General features: G+C 39.5%; 1 protein-coding gene across 1 annotated transcript in view; it reads left to right on the forward strand.

The window, feature by feature from the left end:
- LOC104538383 (protein FAM178A-like) overlaps nucleotides 1-27,296 on the forward strand; it is a 29,634-nt gene that overhangs the window by 1,486 nt on the left and 852 nt on the right. Inside the window, exons 2-22 of the mRNA XM_010181572.1 lie at nucleotides 611-654; nucleotides 1,109-1,809; nucleotides 4,008-4,218; nucleotides 4,429-4,635; nucleotides 4,962-5,168; nucleotides 7,799-7,888; nucleotides 8,672-8,931; nucleotides 11,508-11,590; nucleotides 12,548-12,664; nucleotides 12,937-13,104; nucleotides 14,814-14,916; nucleotides 16,492-16,567; nucleotides 18,106-18,247; nucleotides 18,739-18,844; nucleotides 19,294-19,470; nucleotides 20,043-20,140; nucleotides 20,850-20,937; nucleotides 22,723-22,842; nucleotides 23,649-23,726; nucleotides 25,435-25,521; nucleotides 26,899-26,967. Coding sequence (XP_010179874.1) covers nucleotides 611-654; nucleotides 1,109-1,809; nucleotides 4,008-4,218; nucleotides 4,429-4,635; nucleotides 4,962-5,168; nucleotides 7,799-7,888; nucleotides 8,672-8,931; nucleotides 11,508-11,590; nucleotides 12,548-12,664; nucleotides 12,937-13,104; nucleotides 14,814-14,916; nucleotides 16,492-16,567; nucleotides 18,106-18,247; nucleotides 18,739-18,844; nucleotides 19,294-19,470; nucleotides 20,043-20,140; nucleotides 20,850-20,937; nucleotides 22,723-22,842; nucleotides 23,649-23,726; nucleotides 25,435-25,521; nucleotides 26,899-26,967 — 3,232 coding nt within the window. The remainder of the gene's footprint in view (nucleotides 1-610; nucleotides 655-1,108; nucleotides 1,810-4,007; nucleotides 4,219-4,428; nucleotides 4,636-4,961; nucleotides 5,169-7,798; nucleotides 7,889-8,671; nucleotides 8,932-11,507; nucleotides 11,591-12,547; nucleotides 12,665-12,936; nucleotides 13,105-14,813; nucleotides 14,917-16,491; nucleotides 16,568-18,105; nucleotides 18,248-18,738; nucleotides 18,845-19,293; nucleotides 19,471-20,042; nucleotides 20,141-20,849; nucleotides 20,938-22,722; nucleotides 22,843-23,648; nucleotides 23,727-25,434; nucleotides 25,522-26,898; nucleotides 26,968-27,296) is intronic.

Genomic DNA, 27,296 nt, shown 5'->3' on the forward strand with positions numbered 1-27,296 from the left:
GGAGGTAGCGCAGGTAGGAATTTGCATCCCAGCCTGGCACCAGATGCGTGAAAAAACCCAGCGAACGGTGGTGCAGAGAGTTTTGGGCAACAAGAGGAAAGTTACAGGATTAGTTGAACTTTACAACTTGCAGCTCAAACTGCGTGGTTAATAGTGCGTTGCAACTAATAACACATTGAAGAGGGCTTGGTCACTGTAACACCTTAAAAAAATGTAGTAGGAGTTACCCGTTGAAAGTGTTGACAGTGGAGATGGGGAGGTTGTTAACACCATCACATAAGGTACTGGTGAGGTCTCATCTGGAATTCTGGATATGGGTGAGGTCAGTCCCATTTAAGAAAGCTGGAAGGGTGGTTAAGACTTACTGGGATGATAAAGGAAACAGTTTGAGTGAGAAAGCTGACAGGTTGGCTTCATTAGAAGTGAAGGCTAGAAGGCAATGAGGAAAATGATGCTTTCTCTGGTCTATCAGAAAGAGTTGTCAGAAATAAGAGCTGCTGGCATAAAAATATTTAGAAATAAATTGTGGCATTTTAATTTTATCAATATTCACTGTATGGGCATTTAGGTATTGTTCTTTTAAAAAGATAAAGTTATGTTTTCTCTTCAGAAGCCAGACCATTACAGAGTTCTTCAAACCAGTTTTAAAGCAAGGTAAATATGTGTTTTTTAAATGGAAGATATTTTTATGAATTTTTATTATATAAGTGTGCAGAAGTATAGTCCAATCTCATTCCAAATTGGAGCAGCAATATAATGAGTATAGCTTACCAAGTATGTCAAAATTGCATACATTTAAAATTCTGTCTTAATGTAACCGAAAATGTTAATTTTGTATTAAAATTAATTTCTTTACTTATGCATTTATTATTATTATTTAAAGTTATTATTCCATGCTTAAGCCAGATTGTTTATAACAACTGAAGCTGTGACATAGATCATGCAATTCTTTGATGCAAAAAAGTGCATGGCACTAGGAAAAGTAAATTAAGTAAATTTGTTTTGGATTGCGTGTGAGAGACTGATAAAATACCAACTAATACAGCCCAATAGGATTTTTTTCCCCAGTATTGTGATTGTGAATAATTTGTCTTTTCTTTTCTCTTAGACCTTGACCATGAAGACAGAACTGCCTTGTGCAGAGGAAATGTGAAAGATGCAGGAATTGGACTGTCAGTTTTACATGCTGAGTGTTTTGAAAAGAAAATATCTTCTCCAAAGAAGGTCAGAAGAAAAAAGATGCCAGACCAAACGCTGAACACAAGTCCTGTGGTAGATGCCTTTTGGAGAGGAATTAAGAAAGAAGGCAGAGTAAACATTTTAGAGAAAGGCAGAGCATGTGAGGCACGGGGTTTGTTGAACCCAAAAGTTGTGATTCAAAAACTCTTTACTACCGCAGGGTCTCGCAGCTGTTTCTTGGCCGAAAAGGATAACACTGTCCAGTCAGAGCAGGGAAGAAATGAGAAGTGTCTGGGTGTAACAAGAGCACCATTGCCTCGTGGAAATAGTTGGGAACAGAAGACTGTCAGTATGGATCTAGATGACACTAGTTCAGGCTCTGACAAGTGGATTTCATTACCAGAAGCTGATACTCGAAAAGCCTGTGCTAGAAATAATGGCACTGTGAACAACACATCTCTCTGCCAAAACCCAGGGCTTCCTACGAAATTGCCTTGCACTCCAGCGGGCGCTGAATTTCGGTTGTCACTGGAAACTCTCTGCAGAGAAAGGAAGCGGAAGAAACACAAAATGAAACAATCTGAGCCACATCCTGTAAAGCCATTCTCAGGAACAAGTGTATCACATCAGGTGTGTTCAGAAGTGGTGAAATCAGTGACCCATTGTGCATGTGATGATGTATTTTTTCTTTTTCTATGTAGGATGAGATTCTTGGTGCTGCCTTTTTCAAATGTAACCAAAGTTTATGCTCTTTTGCTATTCCTTTGTAAATTTGAGGTCATGCTCGAGTAAGCTGATTGTTAAGTATTCTACAATAAATGAGAAATCCTGGTTTAAAAGCAGGGGAGGTATTCTGGGTTACGTGCAGGCATGAAAACGCAATGGAAATTGTAACTTTAAATTGTATTTTGCAGCAAAAATGTAATCTTAAATGTCTTAACCTTGTGTTTTCTTACAGTTTACTATGGGGAACAGCCTGGCAAATTTCTGCTAGTTAGAAGTTGCAGTTAAGAGCAGTTCAGATTTATGCACTTAAACCAGAGTGTTTAGATAGAGGTGGGGAGTGATCCTATTAAGTATGTAGTATTTCATTATGGGTTGAATTGTATTGACTTTTTTCCCCAACCCTTTCGAAGGCTGCTGGTTACTTGGAAGGAAGATCATTATGTGTGCCTCCATAATGTGTTATGAATGGAACAGAAAAGATTGTTTAGCTTGTATTTCCTTTTCTCCTTTGTGCCCCTCCCTCTGTTTTTGCCTGTCTGTGCTTTCTGTCATTTTGTTCTTTAAGTTCCTAATGACTTACCTGAAGAAAGCCAGCTGTGCTATGTTGCCATATAGCCCAGGGACACAAGTGGCTAATGGCCCCAAATATGGAGAGATTTAGAACCAGAGGCTGATCAGAAGAATAGATTCAAAAATTGGGTTGTGGAGAGTCCTCTTGTTGAGATCTTTGCAGCTGTGGTTTAAGTTTGTCTTGAAGTATGTTACCATATTTCTGGGGATGTGTGCAACTAAGTCTGTGCTAGATTCAGCACTTGGCTCAAGACATCAACATCCTGGTTTTAAAAAGTATGCAATTAACTTTTTTATTTTCTCCCGCTTTACTTTTAGGGAAATGGATGTCCTTTAAGAAAAATACCACATTCTGCTTCAAGGGAGTCTGTCTCAGGTAGAAGCAGTGCTGATAATATGGAATTAATTAAACAGTCGAGTTCATTGCTTAGTATCTCTTTTTAATAGCTTTTTTCCCTGGAAGTTATGTTTTTCTGTTTTCTCAAAAACATTACTGCTGTATGATCAAGGTATTTCTGATGTACTGATATATGGCAAGCTTGAAGAGGTTGAAAAGTAATTTGGGATTTTAGTGAAAAAGAGATTGCTTTTAATTAACTTAAAAGTCATGTTTCTTTGTCTTAAGCCTTTAATCACCAATTATTTTTATAATTTCTCTTGCATTGTGGAAAATCCACCTTCCTTGTCGTGGTTAACAAATTCAGCTTAATCCAACTCAACTTAATCCAATTCAATTTAACAATTTCAACTTAATCCAAAAAGAACATTCTTGTTGTACTGAACACTAAAGTTTAGCTGGTAGTCTTGTTGCTTTTTGTCCCTTTTAACCACATAATTTTGTTGTGTCATTGGTAGAAGTGAATATAAAAAGTTCATGTGAATAGGAGCTTGAGCTATAGCTCAGTAGGATGATTAAAAAAAAAAAAAAGAGGGGCGGGGAACCCAAACAAGGAGAATATTCCCATGTTGAGGGTCCTTGGCTGTGTAAACCTATCAGACTCTTGTGCCATGCTTCCCTTTCCGTCTCTGCTAGCACTGGGACTTGGCCAGCAGTGTGAGGAGCTGATCTGGCTGAAAATTAGGTTGGGAAGTTCTCAGCCACATCAGCTCCATGAAGCAGCTTGGCTTGAAATGGTTGCAGGAGTGGTGCCACAGCCAGAGCTTCGGCTACTCAGACCATGGGACTCCCTTTGAGAAACCTGGTCTCCTGGGGGGTGGTGGGGCACATCTCTCAGAGAAGGGGGAGAGCATCTTTGGCCATAGGCTTGCTAATTTAGAGGGCTTTAAACTAGAGTTGCCAGGGGAGGGGATCCTCAGTCCATCCCACTGCTACCACTTTGGGATCAGTGCCAGTAATAGATGCCCTGGGCCTGGAAAAGGGTCACAGGCCAGCAGGAGAGCACATGAAATGCAGGAGAATGGACTCCCAGCCAGTAAGTTGGCTTCAGTGGGAGCCCAGCTTAAATGCTTCTGTGCACATGCATGTAGCATGGGGAACAAATGAGGAATTAGAGATATGTTCATGTCTGCAGGGCTATGATGTTATCAGCATCACTGAGACGTGGTGGGGGAGCATGGAAATGGATGGATACAAGCTCTTCAGGAAGGACAGGCAGGGGAGAAGAGGAGAGGATGTTGTCCTCCAAGTCAGTGACCAGCTGCAGTCCATGAAGCTCCGTCTGGGGATGAGTGAGGAGTTGACCAAGAGCTTACAGATCATGGTTAAAGTGAACACTGGGGCAGGTGATGGCGTAGTAGGGGTCTGCTACAGGCCATCTGACCAGGAATACCAAGCAGATGAGGCCCACTAGACAGAGAGGAGCAGCTTCACATTCACAGGCCTGACGGGGGAATTTCAACTACCCTGTTATCTGTTGGAGGGACATACAGCAGGGCACCAGCAATCCAGGAGATTCCTGGACTATATCGACGACAATTTCTTTCACCAACCAGAACCAACAAGAAAAGGTGCTATACTGGACCTTGTTCTCACCAGCAAGGAGGGGCTGATGGGAAATGTGAAGCTCAAGGGCAGTCTTGGCTGCAGTGGCCATGAGATGGTGGAGTTTAAAATTGTTAGGGCAGCAAGCAGGGCACACAGCAAACTCGTTTCCCTGGACTTCAGGACTGCTGACTTTGGCCTCTTCAGGGACCTGCTCGGTAGGGTACCATGGGATAAAGCCCAGAAGGGAAAAGGAGCCCATGAAAGCTGGTTAATATTCAAGGATTGCAACCTCCAAGCTCAGGAGTGCTGAATCCCAGCAAAGAGGATGTCAAGCAAAAATGCCAGGAGGGCCTGCATGGATGAACAAGTAGCTCCTGGACGCACTTAGATGCGAAAAGAAAATCTAGAGAGTATAGAAGCAAGGACAAGTTGCCTGGGGGGGGATACAAAAAAAGTTGTTTGAGTAACCAGGAGCCAGATTAGGAAAACTAAAGCCCAGATAGAAGTAAGTGTTTCCAGTGACATCCTCTTTGCCAACCAGAACCAACAAGAAAAGGTGCTATACTGGACCTTGTTCTCACCAGCAAGGAGGGGCTGATGGGAAATGTGAAGCTCAAGGGCAGTCTTGGCTGCAGTGGCCATGAGATGGTGGAGTTTAAAATTGTTAGGGCAGCAAGCAGGGCACACAGCAAACTCGTTTCCCTGGACTTCAGGACTGCTGACTTTGGCCTCTTCAGGGACCTGCTCGGTAGGGTACCATGGGATAAAGCCCAGAAGGGAAAAGGAGCCCATGAAAGCTGGTTAATATTCAAGGATTGCAACCTCCAAGCTCAGGAGTGCTGAATCCCAGCAAAGAGGATGTCAAGCAAAAATGCCAGGAGGGCCTGCATGGATGAACAAGTAGCTCCTGGACACACTTAGATGCGAAAAGAAAATCTAGAGAGTATAGAAGCAAGGACAAGTTGCCTGGGGGGGATACAAAAAAAGTTGTTTGAGTAACCAGGAGCCAGATTAGGAAAACTAAAGCCCAGATAGAAGTAAGTGTTTCCAGTGACATGAAGGGTAACAAGAAAAGCTACAGGTATGTCAGTGACAAAAGGAAGACCAGAGAAGATGTGGGCCCTCTCCAGAAGGAAGCAGGAGACCTGGTCATACAGGATATGGAGAAGGCTGAGATACTCAGTGACTTTTTTGCCTCAGTCTTCACTGTCAGAAGTTCCAGCCACACTGCCCAGGTCACAGAAGGCAAAGGCTGGGAGAAGGGAGATCCACCCACTGTAGAAGAAGAGGAGGTTCAAGACCATCTAAACCTGAAGGTGCACAGGTCCATGGGGCCTGATGAGATTCACCTGCAGGTCCTGAGGGAACTGGTGGACAAAGCTGCAAAACCACCTTCTATCATATTTGAAAAGTCATGGCAGTCTGGTGAAGTTCCCACTGACTGGAAAAGGGGAAACAACCTCCATTTTCAGAAAGGGGAAAAAAGGAAGGCCTGGGGGACTGCAGCCAGTCAGTCTCACCTCTGCCTGGCAAGATCATGCAGCAGACCCTCCTGAAGGCTCTACTAAGGCACATAGAAAATGAGAAGGTGATTGCTGGTGACTAACATGGCTTCACCAAGGGCACTTCGTGCTTGACAACTATGGTGGCCTTTTACAGTGGGGTTACAGCATTGGTGGATAAGGGAAGAGCAACTGACGTCGTCTACCTGGACTTGTGCAGAGTATTCAACACTGTCCCACACGGCATCTTGATCTCTAAATTGGAGGGACATGGATTTGATGGATTGACCACTCAGTGGATAAGGAATTGGGTGGATGGTCACACTCAAAGGGTTGTGGTCAACAGCTGGATGTCCAAGTGGAGGCCAGTGTATTGGGACCAACTCTGTTTAATATCTTTGTCAGCAACATGAGCAGTGGGATTGAGTGCACCCTCAGCAAGTTTGTTGACACCAAGCTGTGCAATGTGGTTGACACACTGGAGGGAAGGGATGCCTTCAGGAGGGACCTTGACAAGCTGGAGAGGCGGATCCATGCAAATCATATAAAGTTCAGCAAGGCCACGTGCAAGGTCCTGCACCTGAGTCCGGGATGTCTTGAGCACAAATACAGGCTGGGCAGAGAAAGGATTGAAAACAGCCCTGAGGAAAAGGACTTGGGGGTGCTGGATGATGAGAAGCTCACCAGGAGTTGGCAATGTGCACTTGCAGCCCAGAACACCAACCGTATCCTGGGCTGCATCAAAAGAAGTGTGGCCAGGAGAGCGAGGGAGGTGATTCTGCCCCTCTACTCTGCCCCACCTGGAGTACTGCATCCAGTTCTGGAGACCCCAGCAAAAGGACATGGAGCTGTTGGAATGAGTCCAGAGGAGGGCCACAAAGATGATCAGAGGGCTGCAGTAGCTGCCGTGCGAAAACAGGCTGAGAGAGTTGGGGTTGTTCAGCCTGGAGAAGAGAAGGCTCCAAGGGGACCTTAGAGCAGCCTTCCAGTACCTGAAGGAGGCCTACAAGAAAACTGAAAAGGGACGTTTTACAGGGGCATGTAGTGATAGGACAAGGAGTAATGGCTTTAAAGTGGAAGGGGGTAGATCTAAATTAGGCATTAGAAAGAAATTCTTTACTGTGAGGATGGTGAGACACTGGCACAGGTTGCCCAGGGAACTTGTGGATGCCCCGTCTCTGGAAGTGTTGAAGGCTGGGTTGGATGGGGCTTTGAGCAGCCTGGTCTGGTGGGAGATGTCCCAGCCCATGGCAGAGGGTTGGAACTGGATGATTTTTAAGGTCTCTTCCAACCCAAACCATTCTAAGAAGTGTCCAGGTGCTAGTACCAGCTTAAGGCAGGAAGCAGAAAAGCATGGTGAGAAAGGTGGGCTCTGGTGCCATAGAACCATAGCCTGAAAACAGATTTCATATTCTGAACGCTTTTTTTATGAGCACTGTTAAAATTATTGCAGTACTTCCAAAATACTTTTCATAATAGTTGTTAGTTATTTGTAACCACACATGTAATTACAGAAACTTTCTTCCAGTCCCATACCGTAACTGGGCTATTGTCTGTTTCCAAAACCTGACTGATCCTAGTGTATAGAAAAAGTGTTCTGTGGTGGCTGCTTGGCTGCTTTAAAATAAAAAGGTTTAATTAAATTTCCAAGTGAGTTACAATAGTAGTGTAACAGTGCAGTGTCAGCTAAATCCTAGTTGTGGTCCACTGCGTTCAAGCAGAATAGAAGTACTGGAGTTTCTGATAAAAATTTCAGTCATAGTTGACTTAAGAACAGAAGTTAATGTCTTAAAGGGCAAGCTGTAAGAGTTTTGATTTTTGAATTATTTTTTAAACATGACAACAGTGGTTTAATTTTTTCTTAAACGCTTCACAGATGACACATCTCAACCAAAGCCAAAGAAGGTTTCAAAACACGAGGCATCTTCTCCGAATGCACTGAGAACATCATCTGAGATGGCTGCTGGTATGTGGAAGAGCCAGTCTGTTCCTTCACGCTGCCTTAAATCTAAGATGTCTTCTGGGCAATCCAAACAAACCGACTTTTCTGGGAAAAGAAAACACACTGCCATGAGTGTGGATACGGACAGTTCAAATCACTATGAAGTGTCAAGTTTGAATGACCCTGCTTTTAATAGGTCGTCTGCAAAATGCAAAAATAGGATGTCTAGCTTTGTGAAAAATATCCTTTTAAAGTCTACTCATGGTGAGGTACTGCAACTAAGGGAAGCTGCTGCTCTACCTAGACATGATTCCACTCTTCCAGAGGAATACCTCAACTCGAGCGATGAAAAAGAGAAAAATAATTGCTCCTCTGCAGGTTTGTCATCTTCATATTCTACACACAGCCCTGATAAAAATAAACACATTTCTGTTGTGGATACCAAAGAGAATCAGTTGCAGGTGGCTAACTCATACATTTTCTTGGAAAAATCCCTTCCTTTTTCTCAGGAAAAAAGTACTGTGTTGCCTTTTCTCCACCACTCAACACAAACAAAAGGTGTGAAATCTCATCTCCGGAGTGCTGGCTTACCTCAGGTATTAGATGCTAAGAAGGAGCAAGATGGGAAAAGACCAGAAAGACAGGCACACAATAAATATTACAGTATTCAATCCACCAACAGTTTTTCAAGAACAAAAGACAGGACTTTAGAAAATGCTACTGATTCTTGTTCAGTGGAAGGTTCTGGGAAACTCCTACTCTCAGAAGAGACTGGTGAAAGTGTTCCCCATTCACTGCCTTTTAAAGAAGGGTGCATGAGCAGCAGCCATGAGTCTTCACAACTCTCATGGGAGTTAAAAATTGAAAGCACCTGTACAGGCAAGTTGAATGGAAAGTCAGAAAGCAGCTTTGATAGTGAAGATGAAAGTTTGAAATGCAGCCTAGATGATGATGATGATGATGAAGAAGAAGTATTCATGTCACTGCAAGAAATTTTGTCTTCAAGTCCCAAGCCACAGGCAGGAACCCAGAAAGACTCCTGTCTTGACAGTTTTTCTCGGGACACCGTGAGTCCATTACTGAGGCTTCATGTAAGTGGCTTTAAATTAAAAAAAAGTGTGGCATCATCTTTGTTGTATTGTATTTTTGGTATCTTTTTTTTCCTTTAGTCATAATGCCTGAAAACTCAGAGTTATTTGTCTGTGAAACTGGTTACTCATCTCACTTAAGAGTCCTATGTTGTATAGTGCAGTGTAGTCAGAGAAAGGGTGCTTGTTACTGCACTTGCCCTTGGAATGGCTGGAAGACAATTTGTGCAGCCAGACTGCATTAGCTGCGTGCCTTTTGGTGGGTTTTACGAGTTCTGGTTTTGCTTTTTCCCCATAAAGAGAAAAAAACAGGAGGTTTCACGTAGAAGATATGTGGGATCCGATGCTTTCATTTTCGTGATCAGGTAAGATTTTGATGAGTTGAAGTTAGGCTAAAGGAAATAGCCTGGCCGTTGAGTGATTTGCGTGCTAGACTCGAGCATCCACACTCTAGGAGCGTCAGAAATCTCTGTATGAGTTCTTGATCTGTAAGTATGGTGTTTTCTTTGAGACTGAATTTCATGGAAATTTTAGAAAGGATTTTAGAAAGGGTTTGAAAAAGCTAAATGAGTTTTCCTCACAAGGAATGAATGAAGAAGTGTTTGAATCTCAGTTTACAGGTGGTTATGGTGAATTGATCTGTGCTTTTAAAAGTTAACCCGTTTGTTCAGTAACAGCTTGACAAATAAGTTGTGAATTTGGAGTTTTATTGTAAAAATACTGGTTTAATTAGGAAGATCCTGCAGGATGACTTAGCGTGGCCTGAACAGCTTGCCCCAGATGACTAAAGGGATATATTCCATGCCAGGTGGTCTCATGCTCAGCAAGTGGGGGGAGCTGGTCTGGCACATAGCCACTGCTCAGTCTAGCTGGGAATCCCTCTGCTTGCGGGAGGTGCTGAGTGATTGCCTTTGCCTCACTACTTCTTCCCTTTACTCCCCTCTTCTTTCACTTATTAAACTGTCTTTGTCTCGACCCATGAGTTATCTCATTTTTGCTCTTATTTGCTCCCCTGCACACTGGGTGGGGAAGTGGACAAGCTGTGTGGTGCTTGGCTGTTGGCTGGGGTCAACCCACTGCTATTTTCTATGGTAGAAAACAAGCCTGCAGAATACCTGTAGAAATATTCTCGTACTTGTCTCCTCCTGTTTTAAATCTCTGAAATGGTTTATTTGTTATCAGAGTTTCTCTCAAAGAGTATCTCTGTAGGCAGATCTTGAACAGCCGTAATTATTTTATCTCTCCTTATCCATTAATTATGCAAGCACGTCATAGATTAGACTTTTGTGGTAACATACATATTCCATAGTTTTAACCAACATGTCTATGTAATTAATGGTTAGGACTGATAAACAGATGCAGCCTAGTTCAAGTGTTTGCAGAACATGAATGTGACCACAACATTTGGCCTATCTTGTTTCTGCATAATTGATAGCCAAGTAAGACAAAACAGTTAAGAACTGTCCCAAATTTCTGTGACCATGGTTTTTCATACACTACCATTCTTCCTTTGTCTTGTAAGAGGGGGAATATCTGAACATTGTAATAAAGTCTTGGTTCCTCAATTCAAAAGTAGTTTTAGGTATGTTAACCAGATATAAGATAAAAGGTCTTCAGCTTTCCCACATTTCCTGCACAAAGACATGCTGCTTGTTGCATTTGAAATACACCTCTGAATACCAAAAAACTGCATTAACTGGCTTTTTTATTAGCAGATGGATGCTAACTTTTTAAACTAACTTTTTTTACCTTTAGGTAATAAAAAATCCCCAAAGAGAGGGTATGCTCTTATTGAATTGTGTTCTCCTAAAATGAAGGAGCTTGTAGGAAGAAGCTTTGTCACTAGTAGCAGACTTGCAATTTAAGAAGGTGGTGTGAGAAGGGCACTGCTTGTCCAAAGAACTGAATTGTGGCCATAAAAGATACCCAATCTGTGTTGTCTGCTACTAGCTGAACACAACACTGGCTACTGAAAAGCAAACTAGTTTTGCTAGCTGCTAAGACTTTCTTTGTGCACTGTTTTAGTTTTTAATTCTATTCATTAGCTTCTTAGTTTGAGTTTTTATTAGGATTTTCATTGGAAGCTTTGTTTTGATGATTTTTGAGGTGTTATGGCTAATACTGGTGCTTTGTCCTCTGGGCACTCCTGAAAGTGACAAAGAGATACTGAATCTGTTTTGTAGTTTCTTGTCTCATGCGCAAGAATGGGAATTCCCAGGGTCTCGGTGGATGATGATGATAAAGCTGGGAGGTAAAAGGCTGATGCTAATGCTCTTTGTGAAGGTTAGCTGGAGGTCAGCCTCAGGGAGAGCAGCAGAGACTTGCTTTGCTGTTTCTAAATTAATCACTGAGAGAGATTTGACCATTATATAAAATTATCATGGGAATGAAAAACCTAAACTGTTAATCATCCTGTTTTTCAGGGTCTCTTGAGTTTTTATCGTCAGATAAAATATTAAAATTGGAAGAGGTTTCTATTTCAGTTGTGTTTACTGTCTAACTGAATGAATTGCTAGCTTGTATTTAAAAAAAAATTCTTACTATTTCATTTACAGCTTTCTAAGCCTCCTGTTGTTAGCCAGGTGTCATATGTGAACAGCTTAGAACATCTCTTGAAGGAGAAAGAAGAATCTAAAAGGTTTGTTTCTTAAAGCTACTTTGAAAACTTTGGGACGGAGTTGTAGACGCTTCAATTTACCTTTTGTCCCCGAAAATGATGAAGCTTGGGTAGCAGCAAGCTAAGCTTTGCCTGCTGATGCCACGAACATACATCGGACAGGACCTACGAGTGTGACTCAACTGTAAAAGCTGAATGACACACTCCTTCCAGGCAATGACAAGTGATTTGTGATACATCTGTCTACTCCTTGAGAGCCAGACTAAATTTACTGATGCTTTCATTGTAGGTCAAAGCCAGCTACCAGGAGCTGATCAGGCGTGAAGTAGGAGTATTTCTGTAGACTGGCTGTATTAGTTTCTTTAAAGGCTTGGTTTAGTTTGGTTTCCAAAGTTGCGTAGACTGTTGTTATCTGAGTAGTTGCATAAATCAGTGAACAGAACTAATGAGTGTTCTTGCAAGAGATCTTTTGTGTAGAAAGTGTAATGTGGTGCATGTGCTAATGGCAAGTGGTGGTGGTGGGTATCTATGTGTGATTAACTGTTTTTGTTATAGAACCTGACCCTAGTAACTGTGGGCTGTCTGACTGTGGAGTAGCGCATATTCCTATAACTAATGCTATTTAACAAATAAAATACTAGTATGATGTTTAAAAAAAATATTTAAGAAAAATCATCCATAAGATTGAAAGTTTTGTACAATTACAAAAAAATCTATCAGAAGTTGGTTGAGTGTATTTGTCTCTGACAAACTAGTGATTGATTGTACTGTTGGAAATGCGGTAGACTTCGGGAACCATCCACTTTGTGTCTTGGAATACCAGGATGCTTGGTTTTTTGCATAGATGTGATGTCTCATGCTTTTGCCATGCGTAATTTGCTACTGACTCCTGGGTTCACATTCAGACCTTAAATTTTGTGATGTTCTGTTGTAAATACTGAATGGTAATGATGTGTTCTGCTGCTGTTGTTATTTCAGGGTAGATGAACTAGAAAAGCTGTTAGAGGAACACATACAACGAAGGGAAACTGATTCTTCAGATAGAGATGATGAGGAGAATGCCAGTGGAGATGAAGACCTCTCAGAAGAGCACAGGTCCTTCCAACTCCAAACCCAATTAAATCTAGTTCTTCACTTTTCCAGCCTTTTTTGTAATCTCTCTCTCTTTCCATCAGTTGTTGTTAATATGTTTAATGTGAACCGTTTTTATTGTCTTTTGGGTTGGGTGGGTTTTCTTGAACACTACTATATTTTAACAGTTCAGCTTTCACATAAGGCTGATCTGTTCATCATCTGAAAATAACTGTCTCAACCAGAAAATAAACTCTCAGTGTTTAAATTCGTAAAAGCAATTTTGAATTTTACAGGGCATTTTTAAAGAGATTTTCAGTAGTAGCTTATGCCATACCTGACTACCACCCTGGAGAAGATATATTTGATTTATCAACTTCTGGGAAAATTTTCAATCAACATAACCTTGACTTGAGGAATTTTCATTTCAGTTCTGAAAATCTTACAGAAAAGCTCCTTCTTAGGTAAGAATATCCTCTTCACTCCACTGTGTTTACTTTTATGATTTTCCTCAGTGTTAGCAGTTCTCAGTATAAACTAGTATCTTTGCATGCAGATGAGCTCTGTGTTACTAAGTAGGCAAGACTGACTCCCTTTCCCTGGAATTCTCCTTTCCAGGTTAGCTTTACAGAACAGTGAATTGTTACTTGAAGCTTCCTTCTTTCCTCCTGTGGAATTCTTGAAAAAACATCTTAAACGAGACATGAGGGGTGAGGGGGAAAAGTGCTCTGGCCTCTTTCATATTTCTGCTGTGTTAGCTGTCATTGACAATGTGACCCATTTGTGGAAGATAAATGCAGAAGTGAAATGTTACAATGAACAGAAGTTTTGACTGTCCCAAGACAGAAAGAGGACCTTTGTGGTGAACTGATTCGTGACCTACTCATGTTGCTTAATGTCTGCAGAAAAACTTTTATGTGTTTTTTGTCCCGAATGGGCCTGGGACTTGGGGCTCCACTTAATGAAGATTGCAGAAAGTCAAGATTTCTGACATCTGTTAGGTTCAGTCACTGAGCTAACAGTATGTCCCTATGTATATCTACAGCTGTTCTGTAGCTCATATGGATTTGTATTCTGTATTTATGAGGATGTCAGGCTGCAAATAGCTGGACTTATTTTTGCCTAATACCGCAAGTGCAAATCCTGAAAAAAGTGTGGTTATTTCAGTTGACATGTGCGTGTATGTGCTATTGTGGGTGTGAAGAGGAGGAGGGTGGCTCGTCCTCATCTCTTGAGGAGGTGATGTTTGTGATACACTCCTTTGGCTTCATATGTATTGAAGATCACAAGGATGTAAGCTTCAAAATTATCTTGTAAATCAGTGACTGGAGGAATAAGAATTAAACAAATCATGCCTTGTAGAAGGCAATTATGATTTAATTGTGTATGCATTCTGCACAGTTGGCACAGCTGGCTTGTACTGACTGTCCACTTGGCATATGGATGTCTTCCTAGCCATTTAGGCAAGTAGAGAGCACAGGGAGAAGTTCAGACACCTGTATTCTCAGTATGTGGGGAAATGGGTATCAACTGCTTATGACATACCTGACTTTCTAGAAGACTAAAGCTAAAATCATTCAGTAATAAAAATTACGTAGTTTCTGTTCTTCCAACAGCTGCTTTTTGCACCTCACAAATTTGCGCAGTGAGATTAGACTGTTTAATTGCCTCCACAGTCTTTATTTAAAAGATTATTTTAAAACTTTCAAATGAAGTTTTTTTTTCTTTTCTAAAAGTGTTGGTAAAGATCATTGGACAGTCAAAACATCTTATCCACTGTTCTCACTGAGCATAGCAGATGATCAGGCATCATGATTCATATATGCAATACGACATAGTGCATAATAATGTTATGTAATACATGATTCAAAATACAATAGTGTAAATCAATGTTTGTTTGCAGCTATTATTCTCAACTACAAATGTTTCCAAATTATATAGTGTGGCTTTCTGGAGAAGAAGGTAGTTGTTCTAAATAATAAATAAGGTTTAATTACTAGAGTATTTCATATAGGTAAGAGCAGAAGAATAACATGTTTTGGATGTTCGGATCTTTGCTGTTGATGATGATCTGAGAGGTGGGGAAGTTCTTCTGCCTTTCTGAAAGTGCTGATTCAGCCACTGATTAATTTTTTTTTTCTCCTCTTTCCCCACCCTCATTTTTGTCTTACAGTTCTGGTGTAACGCAGCAGCTTTCTTTAGCTGTTAATGGTTTCCTAAGTTCTGCTTATGGTTGTATCTTGTGTCCCATACCGGTTCTGAAGTGGCTTTTCCAGGTAAGAAGGTACTGTTCATTCAGTCATACTCTGTCCAAGTATAGTACCTCTTCCTGGAAGTCAGTTGAAACAGGAAGGATCGGAACGAGTTTGTGTGTCTGTTGCATTAAGTTAACGACTTCTAAATAAAAAAATATTTTCTTCTTGAGTTTTGATTTGTTCTGCAGTCTGAAATGCTTTGATTATCACTAGGGGTAAAACATTAGGGACAGCTTTTTCTCCAGACTTTCCAAGTGACTGCAAAGCTGCATGTCCCTGTCCATCTTCATACACATTAGTGCATTTGAAAAGAGCATGGTACATGCTAGGTGAGAAGAAATTTCAGAATATAAGTGTGGGCCAAGTCACAAGCAAATGTTAATCTTAATTCCTTACACTCTTAAAAAAAAAACCACCAAAACAACCAATAACAACTATAACAACAACAACCCAAAAACCAAACCAAACAAAACACAACACAACCCTCCCCCCCCTCCAAAAACAAAAAACCAAACCAGAAAAACTCTGAATGTTGCAGTATGCAAAAGTACCATTTCTGCATATATCACCTTGTAAATCACCAGAGATGTAATCTCCATTATCAGTTAATTTTCATGTGGAAAAGATTGGCTTGCATTTATGGCTCAGGAAAAAGTCTGGAGCCATTCTCAAAGGAAGTGTGGTGGCTGGCTGCTTTCTAGATATCTGTGTTCGTGTTAAAATCTCACGGAATTTACTTTGTTCCATTACAAAAATGCCCCTCTGCAATCTCCATTCTGTTTACCACATTCTAACTGTGCCTGAAACAAAATAGCGAGCTGGACTGTGTGAAATTGCAGCCTGCATCTGTTGACTGCCTTTCTGCTTTTGCCGAAAAGGAAACGTTTTTTGCTCCTCCGTATCCTTCCTTCCAGCCAGTAAAAACCTGCCTCTCGCCCCTTCTGCAAGCCCTGGTGTACCTCTCGTAAGGAGGAAGTGTGAGCCAATTCAGGTGACTCACAGAGCAGGAAACTGGCCAGCACTTGTGGGAGAAGAAGTGTGTTTTTTCTGGGCTAGTGAAGTGTTCCAGGAAGCCTGAACTGTGCTTCATAGTCATATTTTTGTAGTTCAGAGCTCTATGAAAAACTAAGACGCTATTTCAGTGTGGTATTGCCTATGTTCAACTTGCCTGTGACTGGAAAAGCTTGTAGTTAACTCTGTTGCCCCGTGCTTCTGATCAGGGAGTTCAGTTTGATCACAGATGCAAATAGGTTCCCAAGAGACACGTGATACTTTCCATTCTTTTAACACTCAGTACCTTCTTACAAACCAACAGATTCAACGTGGGTTTCAGCATTCTGATATTGCAAATAGTTAACTTTGAAGCATTCATAGCATCTGTGCACTGCTTGAAATAATCCGTATCCACAATATTCCATTATTCTTTGTTTATTTTGCTTTAGAAGCTTTGTCAGGTGGTTTTTTGTTTTGTTTTGTTTTTCTGTTACTGTTTCTTTCTTTATTTTACTAAAGAGTTGGTAAGTTTTTTTAATTAAAAGGAAGCTGATGCCATCATGCAACTCTGTGTTTGACTTGTAGTTTCTTTTCTCTCCACAGATGATGTCTGTTCATCCTGACTGTTGTGTTTCTGCCCAGATTTTAGACAGATTGATGGAGATAACCCTAAAAACCGGTTTGTATTTGAAGAATGGAAAACTGACCATCTGAATGAAGGCATTTCCTTTCTTTAAGTATAGAAACGTGTTAGGGGGGAAATAAAAGGCACTGGCTCTCTTCTGTGATTATGGCATGAATTTAGGTTCTTTGTTACTTATGTAATGGACAAATGCTAGAAGTTGGTCTTAGCACTGAGTGTGTGCAAGCTGTACCACAGGATGTGGTGCAAGCTGTACCATAGGATGTGGTCCTGGCATGTATTTGCAAAGCAGTGCATCTGATAGAGAGCCTTTTAAATTCACTTCTGTTGTGTCACCAATTGAATTGACCTGAAGAAGAGCCCAGTCTGCTCAAAAGTTTACTATCCTTTCCATCTTTTACTTTGGAAGATGCAGGCATTCATTTCATAGCTTAAGGACTACAAAATGTGTTTCACAGTCATACCCACTGTGTAGCCCTGCATCATTTACTTTCCAGATAAATGGCAGAAGTGAAAAGAATCTGCACAATCTCTCTTGTTTGAAATAGGACTGTGAGCTGATACGAGAAGGAATGTAGCATCCTTTAATTTGTGCTTTGCTGGCGTTAAGCTTGATTCTGAATGAGCAGCTCAAACTGATGAGTGAGCATTCAAAGAAGTAAGGCTGGGAGAGATCCCAGCAATCTCTGACCTCGGAGCTGGATCAAATACGCTACAGTTGCTCCTGGAAAGTTGTCCAACCAGTTTAAAATTGCCAACTGTGGAATCTTTAAACCATTCTGAGACCTTCTTTTCCAGTGCATCTTTTTTGTTGTGGGGTTTCTTGGTTTTGGTTTGGTTGGTTGGTTGGTTGGTTTTTTTAAACTGAATTGAACACTGAGGTCTGAACCTGTGTCTTGAGTGTAGTGTCCCCTTATATTTTGGTTTTTTTCTTACAAACTTAGCTCTAAGACACAAAATCAACTCAGTTCAGAATTTTAGTGACTTCTGTCGTTGTCTGGAAAATGCTGCATCTAGTTTGGTGTTACCTTGCTAGTTCAGTGTCCTATGGATAATCCTCTGTAGACTTTACAGACTTTCAGATAGATGGAATCATACAAATCAGCCCTTTTTGCAATAAGCATTGTTTCTTATTTCTATCAGATAAAGTAACTCCATCTCTTTAGCACTTCTGTTCTAAAGGCCTTGCCTGTTTTTAGACCTTATGTAGCTCCACTTCCCATCCTGCTACGATAATACTCTTTTATCTGTACCTACTCAGAACAGTCACTTATGTATTCTTTTAAAATTAAATATTGCCTCCTTGCTTTTTCTGCTGTTTGTGATGAGAGTTGTGAAGACAAAAAAGATGGAACTTTAAAGTAATTCACCTGTTACGTAGGCAAGATGTTTCTCTAGTGTAAAATAATGTGTTAGACTACATAAAAACAAACATACTGTTGAATGCACCAGCTCTTCTGAGATGGGAACTGTTAGAATTGATGCAGACTGCTGAGCATATTTGTTTCCCTTAAAAGGACTTAATGCTTAGAACTAAATTTAAAACTAATCCATTCCATGTCTTTTACTTGTAGCTTCCATCAGTGACGAACAGTCTAAACCATGGATTCCTTCGCTAGCTGATGTGTCAGCTGTTTTTGTCAATATGGGTGTTGCGTTTAGATCTCTCTTTCCATTGCAACATCTTCAGCCCAACTTTAACGAGCATGATATTTTGTAAGTGTTGTCCTTTTGATATTTATTGCTTAGATTCTGTGAAAGCAAGTCTTGCGCTCAGAATGTCGATATTGTTCCTTTCTTTCCTCTCCCTTCCGTCAAGACATACTCTTCTTTAAGTTCTTAGCTCAGGTCTTAATACGAATAAATAAGCCAGAACTTTAAGCAATGGCTGCCAGGTAAGGATTCAGCAAACCAGAGCATTGTCCTTTGTCCTGCACCTTCCTAATGGAGATTTTCTAGAATTGTTGCCTAAATAGCTGGGCAGAATTGTAAGGTTTTTGTTTTTTTTTTTTACAAGTTAAGATAGATGTGTGTGCTCTGTAACTGAGGATTGTTTTAATTTGAGGGCATTTTGAAGCATGCAGGGTGTTTTGGTTTGGGTTTGGTTCATTTTTTTTTTTTCTTTTTTTCTTCAGTTTGACTCTAATAAGCCTTTGTGGGCTTTTAAATTGTTGATTTATTGCTCAGATTAATCCTTCTTTTATTAGAAGTCAGATGCAAGAAACACTGAGTAAACAACAGCCAGGAGACCTCACTTCTGCCAGTCCAGCCTTTTCCAGTCTACCAGAAAGCAATTTAATTAATGTGATTAAGGTGAGAACTTCAGTTAGTATGGCAGGGGATTTTGTGGTTGTTTTTTTTTTTTTTGATGTGGAGTGGGGAGAGAAGGGCGGGTTGTTGTTGCTTTGTTCTCCTTTTTAGCAAAAAACTTGGTGTTCTAATCTACTCTGGGACATGTTCTGTGAGTAGATGCTATCCTGGGCTTTCAGCTTCACATTCAGCTTGTGTCTGCTTGATATTTCCTACTCCTGTAATGTCCAGGAAATATTGCCATTGTTCAAAAGATAAGCCTCCAGGAAATATATATTAAAAAAACGAAGTGCAGTTACTGGGAGATGGGGAGATGTCAGTACACAAGCGTTGCAAGAACAAGATACCACTTGAGGTGCATTTTAATGTGGGGGTAGAAAACTGAAGTTCTTACCGTACTTTACAATAAGCTAGACCAATTTCAGATTTTCCTATTTTTTTTTCTTTTAAAGTTTCTAGGTTTCTGTACAACAGTAATTCAAGGTGGATATACTGATGAAGAAATATTGCTGCTGCTTCTATTGCTGTTTAAAATAAGCTTGGAGAAACAGTTAAAGCAAATTCCTTTGATAGATTTTCAGTGCCTTTTCATAAAGCTTCTGATAAGTATAAAAGACTGGGATACAAAGGTAATTTAATAAATAATTTTCTAGTACTACATTTATGAAACTGCAATTTAATTTTAAGAAAGCTCAGTTTTGAAGTTTTCAGTTTTTTCCTTGACATATCAGAAAAATAATGCTTGATAATGTAATGTCAACAAACTGGCAGCTTTGGATTTGTGTGAGATTTTGGAGCTGGGTGGGTATACTGAGAGGGTTTTTGTCACGTTATGCTTTCGTGTCCCCTTCTGCAAGGGGACTGTTGCATTGAATTTAATCTTACATTTACTAAAATAGCTGTATGTTTAAAATGGGACTCTGAGAGAAGGAAGAAATGATTGCACTAAGCTGATGAAAATGTCCTAAAAAGCAATCTTATCTCAACTACGTGACTGTAAAATAGTATTTAGCAGACTTAAGTACAGGTGCAATGAGAAATATCTTTCTGCACATCATCACTTCCTAGCCCAATTCCCTTTAACATTTATGTTGTGTATATTTCTAGGGAGTAGATGTGTCCTCCTTTGCAAATAAGAAAAATGCCCACCATATCCGTTCTTCAGTAATTTTCAGGATTTTTTTCTGTTGCTCTTTTAAAGATGCCTGAGCTCTGCCTGGCAGTGAGTGAACTCTCCAGTCATCACCATAATCTCCTGTGGCTGGTTCAGCTGGTCCCTAGCTGGATAATACGTGGACGGTAATGAGACTGTAATATCAGAAATGTGTAATATCATTAACAGCTAATTGATGTGTATCATTAACAGCTGATTTATTTTTATAAGCTCAAAGTCTGATAAGTGCAATAGGTATTACATGATGCTTTAAAAAAATGTATTTGAGTTTTCTCATACATTGTAGATGTATGTGCAGTTCTTGTTGGATATATATAGCTCATCTCTGCTAAAGAAAAAAGAAAGTTTAGTTTAAATTTTATGTGTAGTTTTCTGGGCTGCAAACTTCCTGGTACCCTATAGTAAAGAAAGGCTTAAATTCAGATTCTGACATCTGTTGCCTACTCTAATTCTTGTGCAAATGACCAAAAGTTACATTTTCTTTGGGTGATTCACGTCTGCTTTTAAGTGTCAATCTGTTATAAGTTCTCTGTCTTTGAAATGAATTAATTATAATGTATCTGAATGAGGAAAACTAATTGGGTCCTCATGTTTGGGCTTGAATACAAACATCTAGCAGTGTTTACTTATGCAGAAGAAAAGCTGCAAGGAGATAAAGGTACTTATATTTTACTAGCCTCTTTATTAGTTTAATAGCATCTATATTTGGAAAATCCAGTAGTTGCAGGCAACTTTGTCTCAGGAAGTCATGCATCATAGCCTCATATACTTTGCAGAACCAGTGTGGATTTAAGAAATTCTCTGGGACATAAATTTTTAAAATTTTTTTTTCAGGGAAGTAAAAAGACGTCTCAGCCTAGTGATAATTTCAAAGCTGCTTAATAAAAAGTATACAGGAATACCCAACGACAGTGACAAGCAGGTACTGCATATGTGTGCTGTGTGTATATAACTGAAAGTACAGAAAACATGTATATTATTTTTGGGTGTTGTATGTGTTTTATGCTTTCATATTGTAATCCTATTTTCAAGAACCTTGCGAAATGACTAATTAGTAACTCTTATTGGGTTGTCCAAAAGTAATTGCATTTTTTAATAGATTGACATACATGTCTTGAAATGTAACTAATTTCATTTGAAACAACAAATTCATTATGTAACTTGACAGCTGACAGTTCAAGGTTTTTTAAGGAAAATAAAGTGCATGATTTCATTAACAATTATTTATTTGGCGTTGATTTCAAAATGGAAAATCAAAAGGAATATGTTCTTCATATTTTGCTTTATTACTTCTGAAAAGGAAAAAATGCTGTGCAAGCTCATAAAAAGTTATGTGATGTGTATGGTGAAGATGCCTTAAAACTATGGCAGTGTCAGAATTGATTTGCTAAATTTTGGTCTGGAGATTTTGATGATAAAAATGCACCATGGTTGGGAAGGCCAATTGAAGTTGATAACAACAAAATAAGGGCATTGATCAGCTCCAGTCGGTGTTTAACGACACAAGAGAGAGCTGATAATCTTAACATATAAAAATTGAATGTCGAAAACCATTTAAAACAACTTGAATACGTTAGGAAGCTCAATATTTGGGTACCACATGAGCTCAAAGAAATTCATCTCACTAAGCACATTGACATCAGCGATTCTCTCTTGAAACATGAAGAAAACGACCCATTTTTGAAACGTGTAATAACAGGCAATGAAAAATGGATCATCTACAGCAATGACTAATGAAAAAGTTAATGAAGCGGGCATGATGAACCAGCTCAAAGCACTTTGAAAGCAGACATTCACCAAAGGAAGGTCATGCTGTCAGTCTGGTGGGATTTCAAAGGTATTGTGTATTTTGAATTGCTTCCAAGGAAACAAACCATTAATTTGGATGTGTACTGTCGTCAGCTGGATAAATTAGACAATGCCATCAAACAGAAGCGTCCAGCATTGGTGAATCACAAAGGTGCTATGCTTCTCCATGATAACTCTAGACCACTTGCAAGTTTGGTCCCTCGTCAAAAATGATTGCAGCTTGAATGGGATGTGTTACCACATCCGCCATATTCACCAGACCTGGCACCGTCAGACTACCATTTGTTTTGTCTTTTACAAAACGCTTTGAATGGTAAAACCTTCACTGCTGGTAAGGATATCAAATTGTTCTTGGAACTGTTTTTTGCTGAAAAAGATAATAACTTTTTTGAGCATCATATCATGAAGTTGCCTGAAAGATGGCAAAATGTAATTGAAGAAAATGGACAATACATTGTTTAATACAGTTTTTGTTTCCCGTTAAAAAGTTGCCTTTCATTTACCCAGAAAAAAAAATGCAATTACTTTTTGGCCAACCCAATAGTTATTAGTATTAGAAGCATATTTTTCAAGATGTGTGTAATCTGCATGTTCTGCAGCTTTTGAGTGCAGTATTGTTTATGTGTCTTAGCGTTCATTTTGGACATTGGAAAGGTCTACGCTTCTTTCAGTCTTTATGTAAGGTATATTTTATAAGGTTGATCTTCTAATGAGGCAGTGTAAAAACACTTTAGTTTGTGAAAAGTCAAAAATTACCTAGCGCATGAAAACCTTTATTTTAGTTAAAAATCTCTATAATGTTCTTGCGTTAGTGGACAAATAATATTGTAGTGGCACTCAGGTTTAAATATTCCACTGCCAGTAAACCAGTCCAATTTGTTAATGTTTGTATTTGTAGATGTCTCTTCTGCATCAGTATCTGGTGTACATGAAACCTTCTAATCTCCTAAAGAGGATGAGAGAACGGGAGCAGCAGAACACTGAGGAAGACCACCTTTATGCAGAACTCGAGCAGGAGGTACAGAGTGCATTTTTGCATTTGTCACTTTATCTTCATTTTGTATCTTCTACAATTTTGAGAATTTTTGTTTTAATTTCTGTAACTGAGGACGGTTCTGCACATGGAACTGTACGTGCACTATTTTGTGCTGTTCATCTCTATAAGTTACGATATTATTCATGCTCAGTTTTGATTATAGTAATGAAGGAAAGAAAGAAGTGGCATGTGACAAAGGAAGCTGTATTAGGCTGAAATCATCAGATTTTCTGCACAGCAAAGTCACATGGGGATGTCTTTAATCTTGTCTTCTGTAATCAGAGGACCATCCTCCCTCCTGATATAATCGGTGGAAACTGATGCTGAATCAGACCTTCACCTGCAGGCTTCAGAAAGAGATTTAGGAATATTTTGTGAATATTTTCTCATAAACAAGTATTAAAAAGATTCAGTATTTCCACCCATCCAGAAATTGAATATTGGTTTGGTTATTTGAGTCTGTCATGAAATCTCCTTGCAAGTATTTTGACCTGGATGTAGATGATGGGAAAGTAAAGCCAACTGCTGAATTTAATTTTCAGTAATTAAAACTACAGGAAGTTTTGTAGGTCACGTAATAACATAAAACAGTATAATACTGCTGTAAAACGTTTCTGATATGTGAATGTACTGTTTCACATTAGTTGCTTAGGCAAATGTGTAGACATACTTGTCCATTGATCTGGCTGTTGGAGGAATCATTCCAGAAAGCAAAGATAGTGCTATATCTAGATTTGAAGAGTTACGGTTGTGCTTTGACTCCTAAAGCTCTGTTGGTCTCTCTCCAGACATACTACCTAATCTACATCCTCCTTCATCTAGTCAGTGAAGCTAGTTTCTTCGATGTTGTGAATTCTAATCAAAGGGTAAGTAACTTAAGTGGCTAGATCTTTAGATTTTAAAATACTACTTGTTACGCACTTTTTGACTGTTTTTGTAATAGCTATCATGCAATAAATCACCACAGGTGGATAATAGCACTGGGAGAGACACTTGTTCTGGGGCAAAGTAAATGCAGATGAGATTTCTTTTTCTGCAGTAGGTGCAGAGAAAGCTCTTCCGCATTTCTGCAGATGGAACTAACTCAGAACGTAACACCATGGAACGGCAGGCAAATATTTTGTTAATCTTTCTGAGAAAGTAACTAGAAAGTAACAAATATATGCCCATTTTGAAAATCAACACAGAAATTCTAAGTAGTACAGTGATCCCATGAACTTTAAAAGTAGGGTTCAAATTTTATAGTCTAGAAGAAAACCACTATGAAAATATCCAGAAAAATATGTTCAAACGCATCACAGTTTTCTGTGGTAGAGTGCAGCCATGCAGCAAGTGAGAGGTAGGGCTGTGTCTCTTCTGTTCTCTGTAGTGGTGGTTCCCTTACGCCGTGTGATGGGAACATCTGTTGAGTAATACCTTGTGCTTAGCCTGCCAGTAATCCTCTTCAGATTTCTGTGATCATTTGCTGCGAGTTGCTTGCTGCAAGGTATTCGTGTCCACCTCCTGCCCTGTGGAATCACTCTTGGCTCTTAAGAAATCGGTCATGTGAACTGTTTGAGAGAGGCAAAGCAGTAATGCTTGGTTACATTACGGGGCTTAAGTGTCTTGAGAGTTTCCTCCTCAATGCAAAAAGGTAATCACAGAGTGTAATCTGAAACAAAATCATATTTGAAAAAGAAAATAATTATATTGTGATGATCTTCTGAGACTTCTTTTTTACAACTGCCTTCCTGACGTTTCATGGAGAACTTGATCTTTTTAATATATTATTAATGTCTCTGTATTTCTTAACGAAGAAAGAGTCTATTCACTGACCTGTTAGCCATCAAGTAGCAAGAGGAGTGTGGCTGAATATTGTGCAGGCTAGGCTTTGTATAATATCATTATTGTTATTTCATTTCTGGTCCTCTTTCAAATTGTCACAGTCATGAGACACCAGCAAATGTGTTATAACTAGACTTCCAGCATGTCTCCCGCTCTTTGCAGCTGTTCAGTGAGGGACTGAAGACAGGAGTTTTATGAAGACATTCACAGAATGTGAAAGATCTTGGGACCCATTATCAAGAGATTATGAAGCTGCAAAACTGTTTTGTTAAAGTAATCAGAAATTTAGAGAGAAATAAAAGAGTAGTGCGTAAACCTTGGATACATTTTTGCCTGCTCAGCCAATTCCTACAAAAGAAAATTACCTGAGTTGTCACTACTGAAAAGGTTATTTTTAGCTATTGTAACTTCAGAACTTTTTTGCTGATAAAAGATCTGAATGGCACTGTGTTGCTCCTTTGGGGACAGAAAGCATTGACAAATCAGCTAGTAGGAACTTTAAAATTTGCTATGTATAGTTCTGCTATAGTTTGGAACTTTTTTTAAAGCTCTGGCTTAGCAGGTGTGTACGAGCAGCTGATAGAGGATCTTGTAATCTTGCTTGCTTTCTTTTCCCTCTTCCTTACTGCATATTTCCAAGAAAAAATTCAAACTGAAGCATATAATTTTTAAATTGAAATAATATTTGAAGAAGGCTTTTAGTTTTGACGTGGGGGATTTAAATAGCTGTGCATTTTTGTCTTTATTTAGCAACACTTACTGAAGCTTTGTGGTGCCTTAGACAGGCACATAAAATGTGATATTAGGGAAGATGCACGGCTGTTTTATCGCACTAAGGTAAGACACACAAGTTGGGTTTTTTGTCTTGTTTGGGATGCTTTTTAGTGTTCTTCATGTGTATTGTTCCTTCATCTGAACTCTGGAAACTCTAAGAGTTCCTCATGGATTTGTTTTTTTCTGGTTTCTCTGCATTATGTCTTTGTGTGTACATAAATATATGCCCATTTTAATGCACTGAAAATACTCTTTTTGCTAACAAGTCATCTCTTAACAAATGTAAAATGTGAGCTTGTCTTCCTTTTAGCTGGGCATCTCAACTTCTAGACCTACAGATTTGCTCAGGTTTTTTTCCTGGCAGTCACTGATAGTTGACTCTGCCTTTAAGAGCAGAGGCTTTACATGCACAGCAGGATACAACTAACTAAAAAATTAACCTATCTTGCATGTGTCTCTGTTTTATTTTAAAAATAATGAGTTAGTAAAAAATTTGTATTTAAGCTAAGAGTGTATGTGATGTAGCATCAAGCTTGGATAATTCTTTCATTTGCTTTGTGGTGTGGGCCTTACTGATGGTAGTCTTAATTTTGTGACTTTCATGCTTTGCATACTGTCATAGCAAGGCAAATCAGATCAGTGATAAAGTGACCAACCTCAACTTTGAAAAGACTTGGCTTCGTCATCTTTGAATGAGACATTTGCAGTTGTGTGCATCCTTATCTCTCAAGAAGATTTTTGGTTTTTATTTAGCCAGATTAGTAAACCGTGGATCTGTTTTAACAAGTTAATGAATCTTGCTTGGATTTTTGTATCTTGGGTCGCTTTCACTTTTGTTTCTATTCTCCTTGCACCAAGAGGGGAAGATCTTACTCTGTTTTTCCCAGTCACTTCATTTGTGTGAAAGTACAGTAACTTCCAGAGTTACTGGAAATGCTGGGTTTTAACACAGCATATGAAGGAAATCTTGGTTTTGAATGGCTTGGATGAGACACCTGCTTGAGACCGGTTATGAAAACCCACAGTTTGATGTATAAGGAGTTAATAGTGCTGCATAGTTGACTTCTGTGATTGCAGTTGCAGGCACTGTCTCTAGGTACAACCAGATTAGTGTAACAAACCTAACTCACCCCAAGGATGAGGTGGGTCCTTGGGGGCCGGAGGCTTGAATGTTGCTTCCAAACACTTAACGTGGGGAATCATGTGCCTGTAATGTGTTTGTGCGGAGTACGTGGCTTTGAATTCAGAGTCCCACATCACAGGGATCTGGTTGGAATTGAGGTGATGACACATTGTGCCAGCTGTAAAATTGTTCCTTCCCAGTAAACCTTGTGTGTTGGGTTATCTGGGGTTTTATGGGTTTGGAGTGGTGGAGGGAGACAGGGCAGGTATGATTTTGGCTTTTTTAACATAAACAGCTTATTCAATCTGAATTTGCAGGTAAAAGACTTAGTTGCCAGGATATATGGCAAATGGCAAGATACCATACAAACCACTCGGCCTATTCAGGTACTGTAGTGAAACCTTTTTCTCTCTTTTCTTATTTCAGGGTGCATTTAGCTAATTTTTTAGCATTTGAAAATAGCATGTTCTTGTAAAGATATTTTTTTTTTCCTTCATAAAAAAAGGAATACACTTAGATGTGTAAGAATAGATTTTAATTAAAATTCTTACTTTGCTGGTTTCAGTAGAGCCAAGATTTCATCTTTTATCCTTAAAAGTGCTGCTTTTGTAAATGGCTTGCATAATACAGTGAAATGCTAGTACTGAGTCAAGTCACAGGGCCTGTCTCTGATTATAGTTATTAGCAGATGCTTTGAAAAGGATTTTGGGGCAGG

Source organism: Mesitornis unicolor, unplaced genomic scaffold (genome assembly GCF_000695765.1).
Source record: "Mesitornis unicolor isolate BGI_N332 unplaced genomic scaffold, ASM69576v1 scaffold19270, whole genome shotgun sequence".
NCBI lineage: Eukaryota > Metazoa > Chordata > Aves > Mesitornithiformes > Mesitornithidae > Mesitornis > Mesitornis unicolor.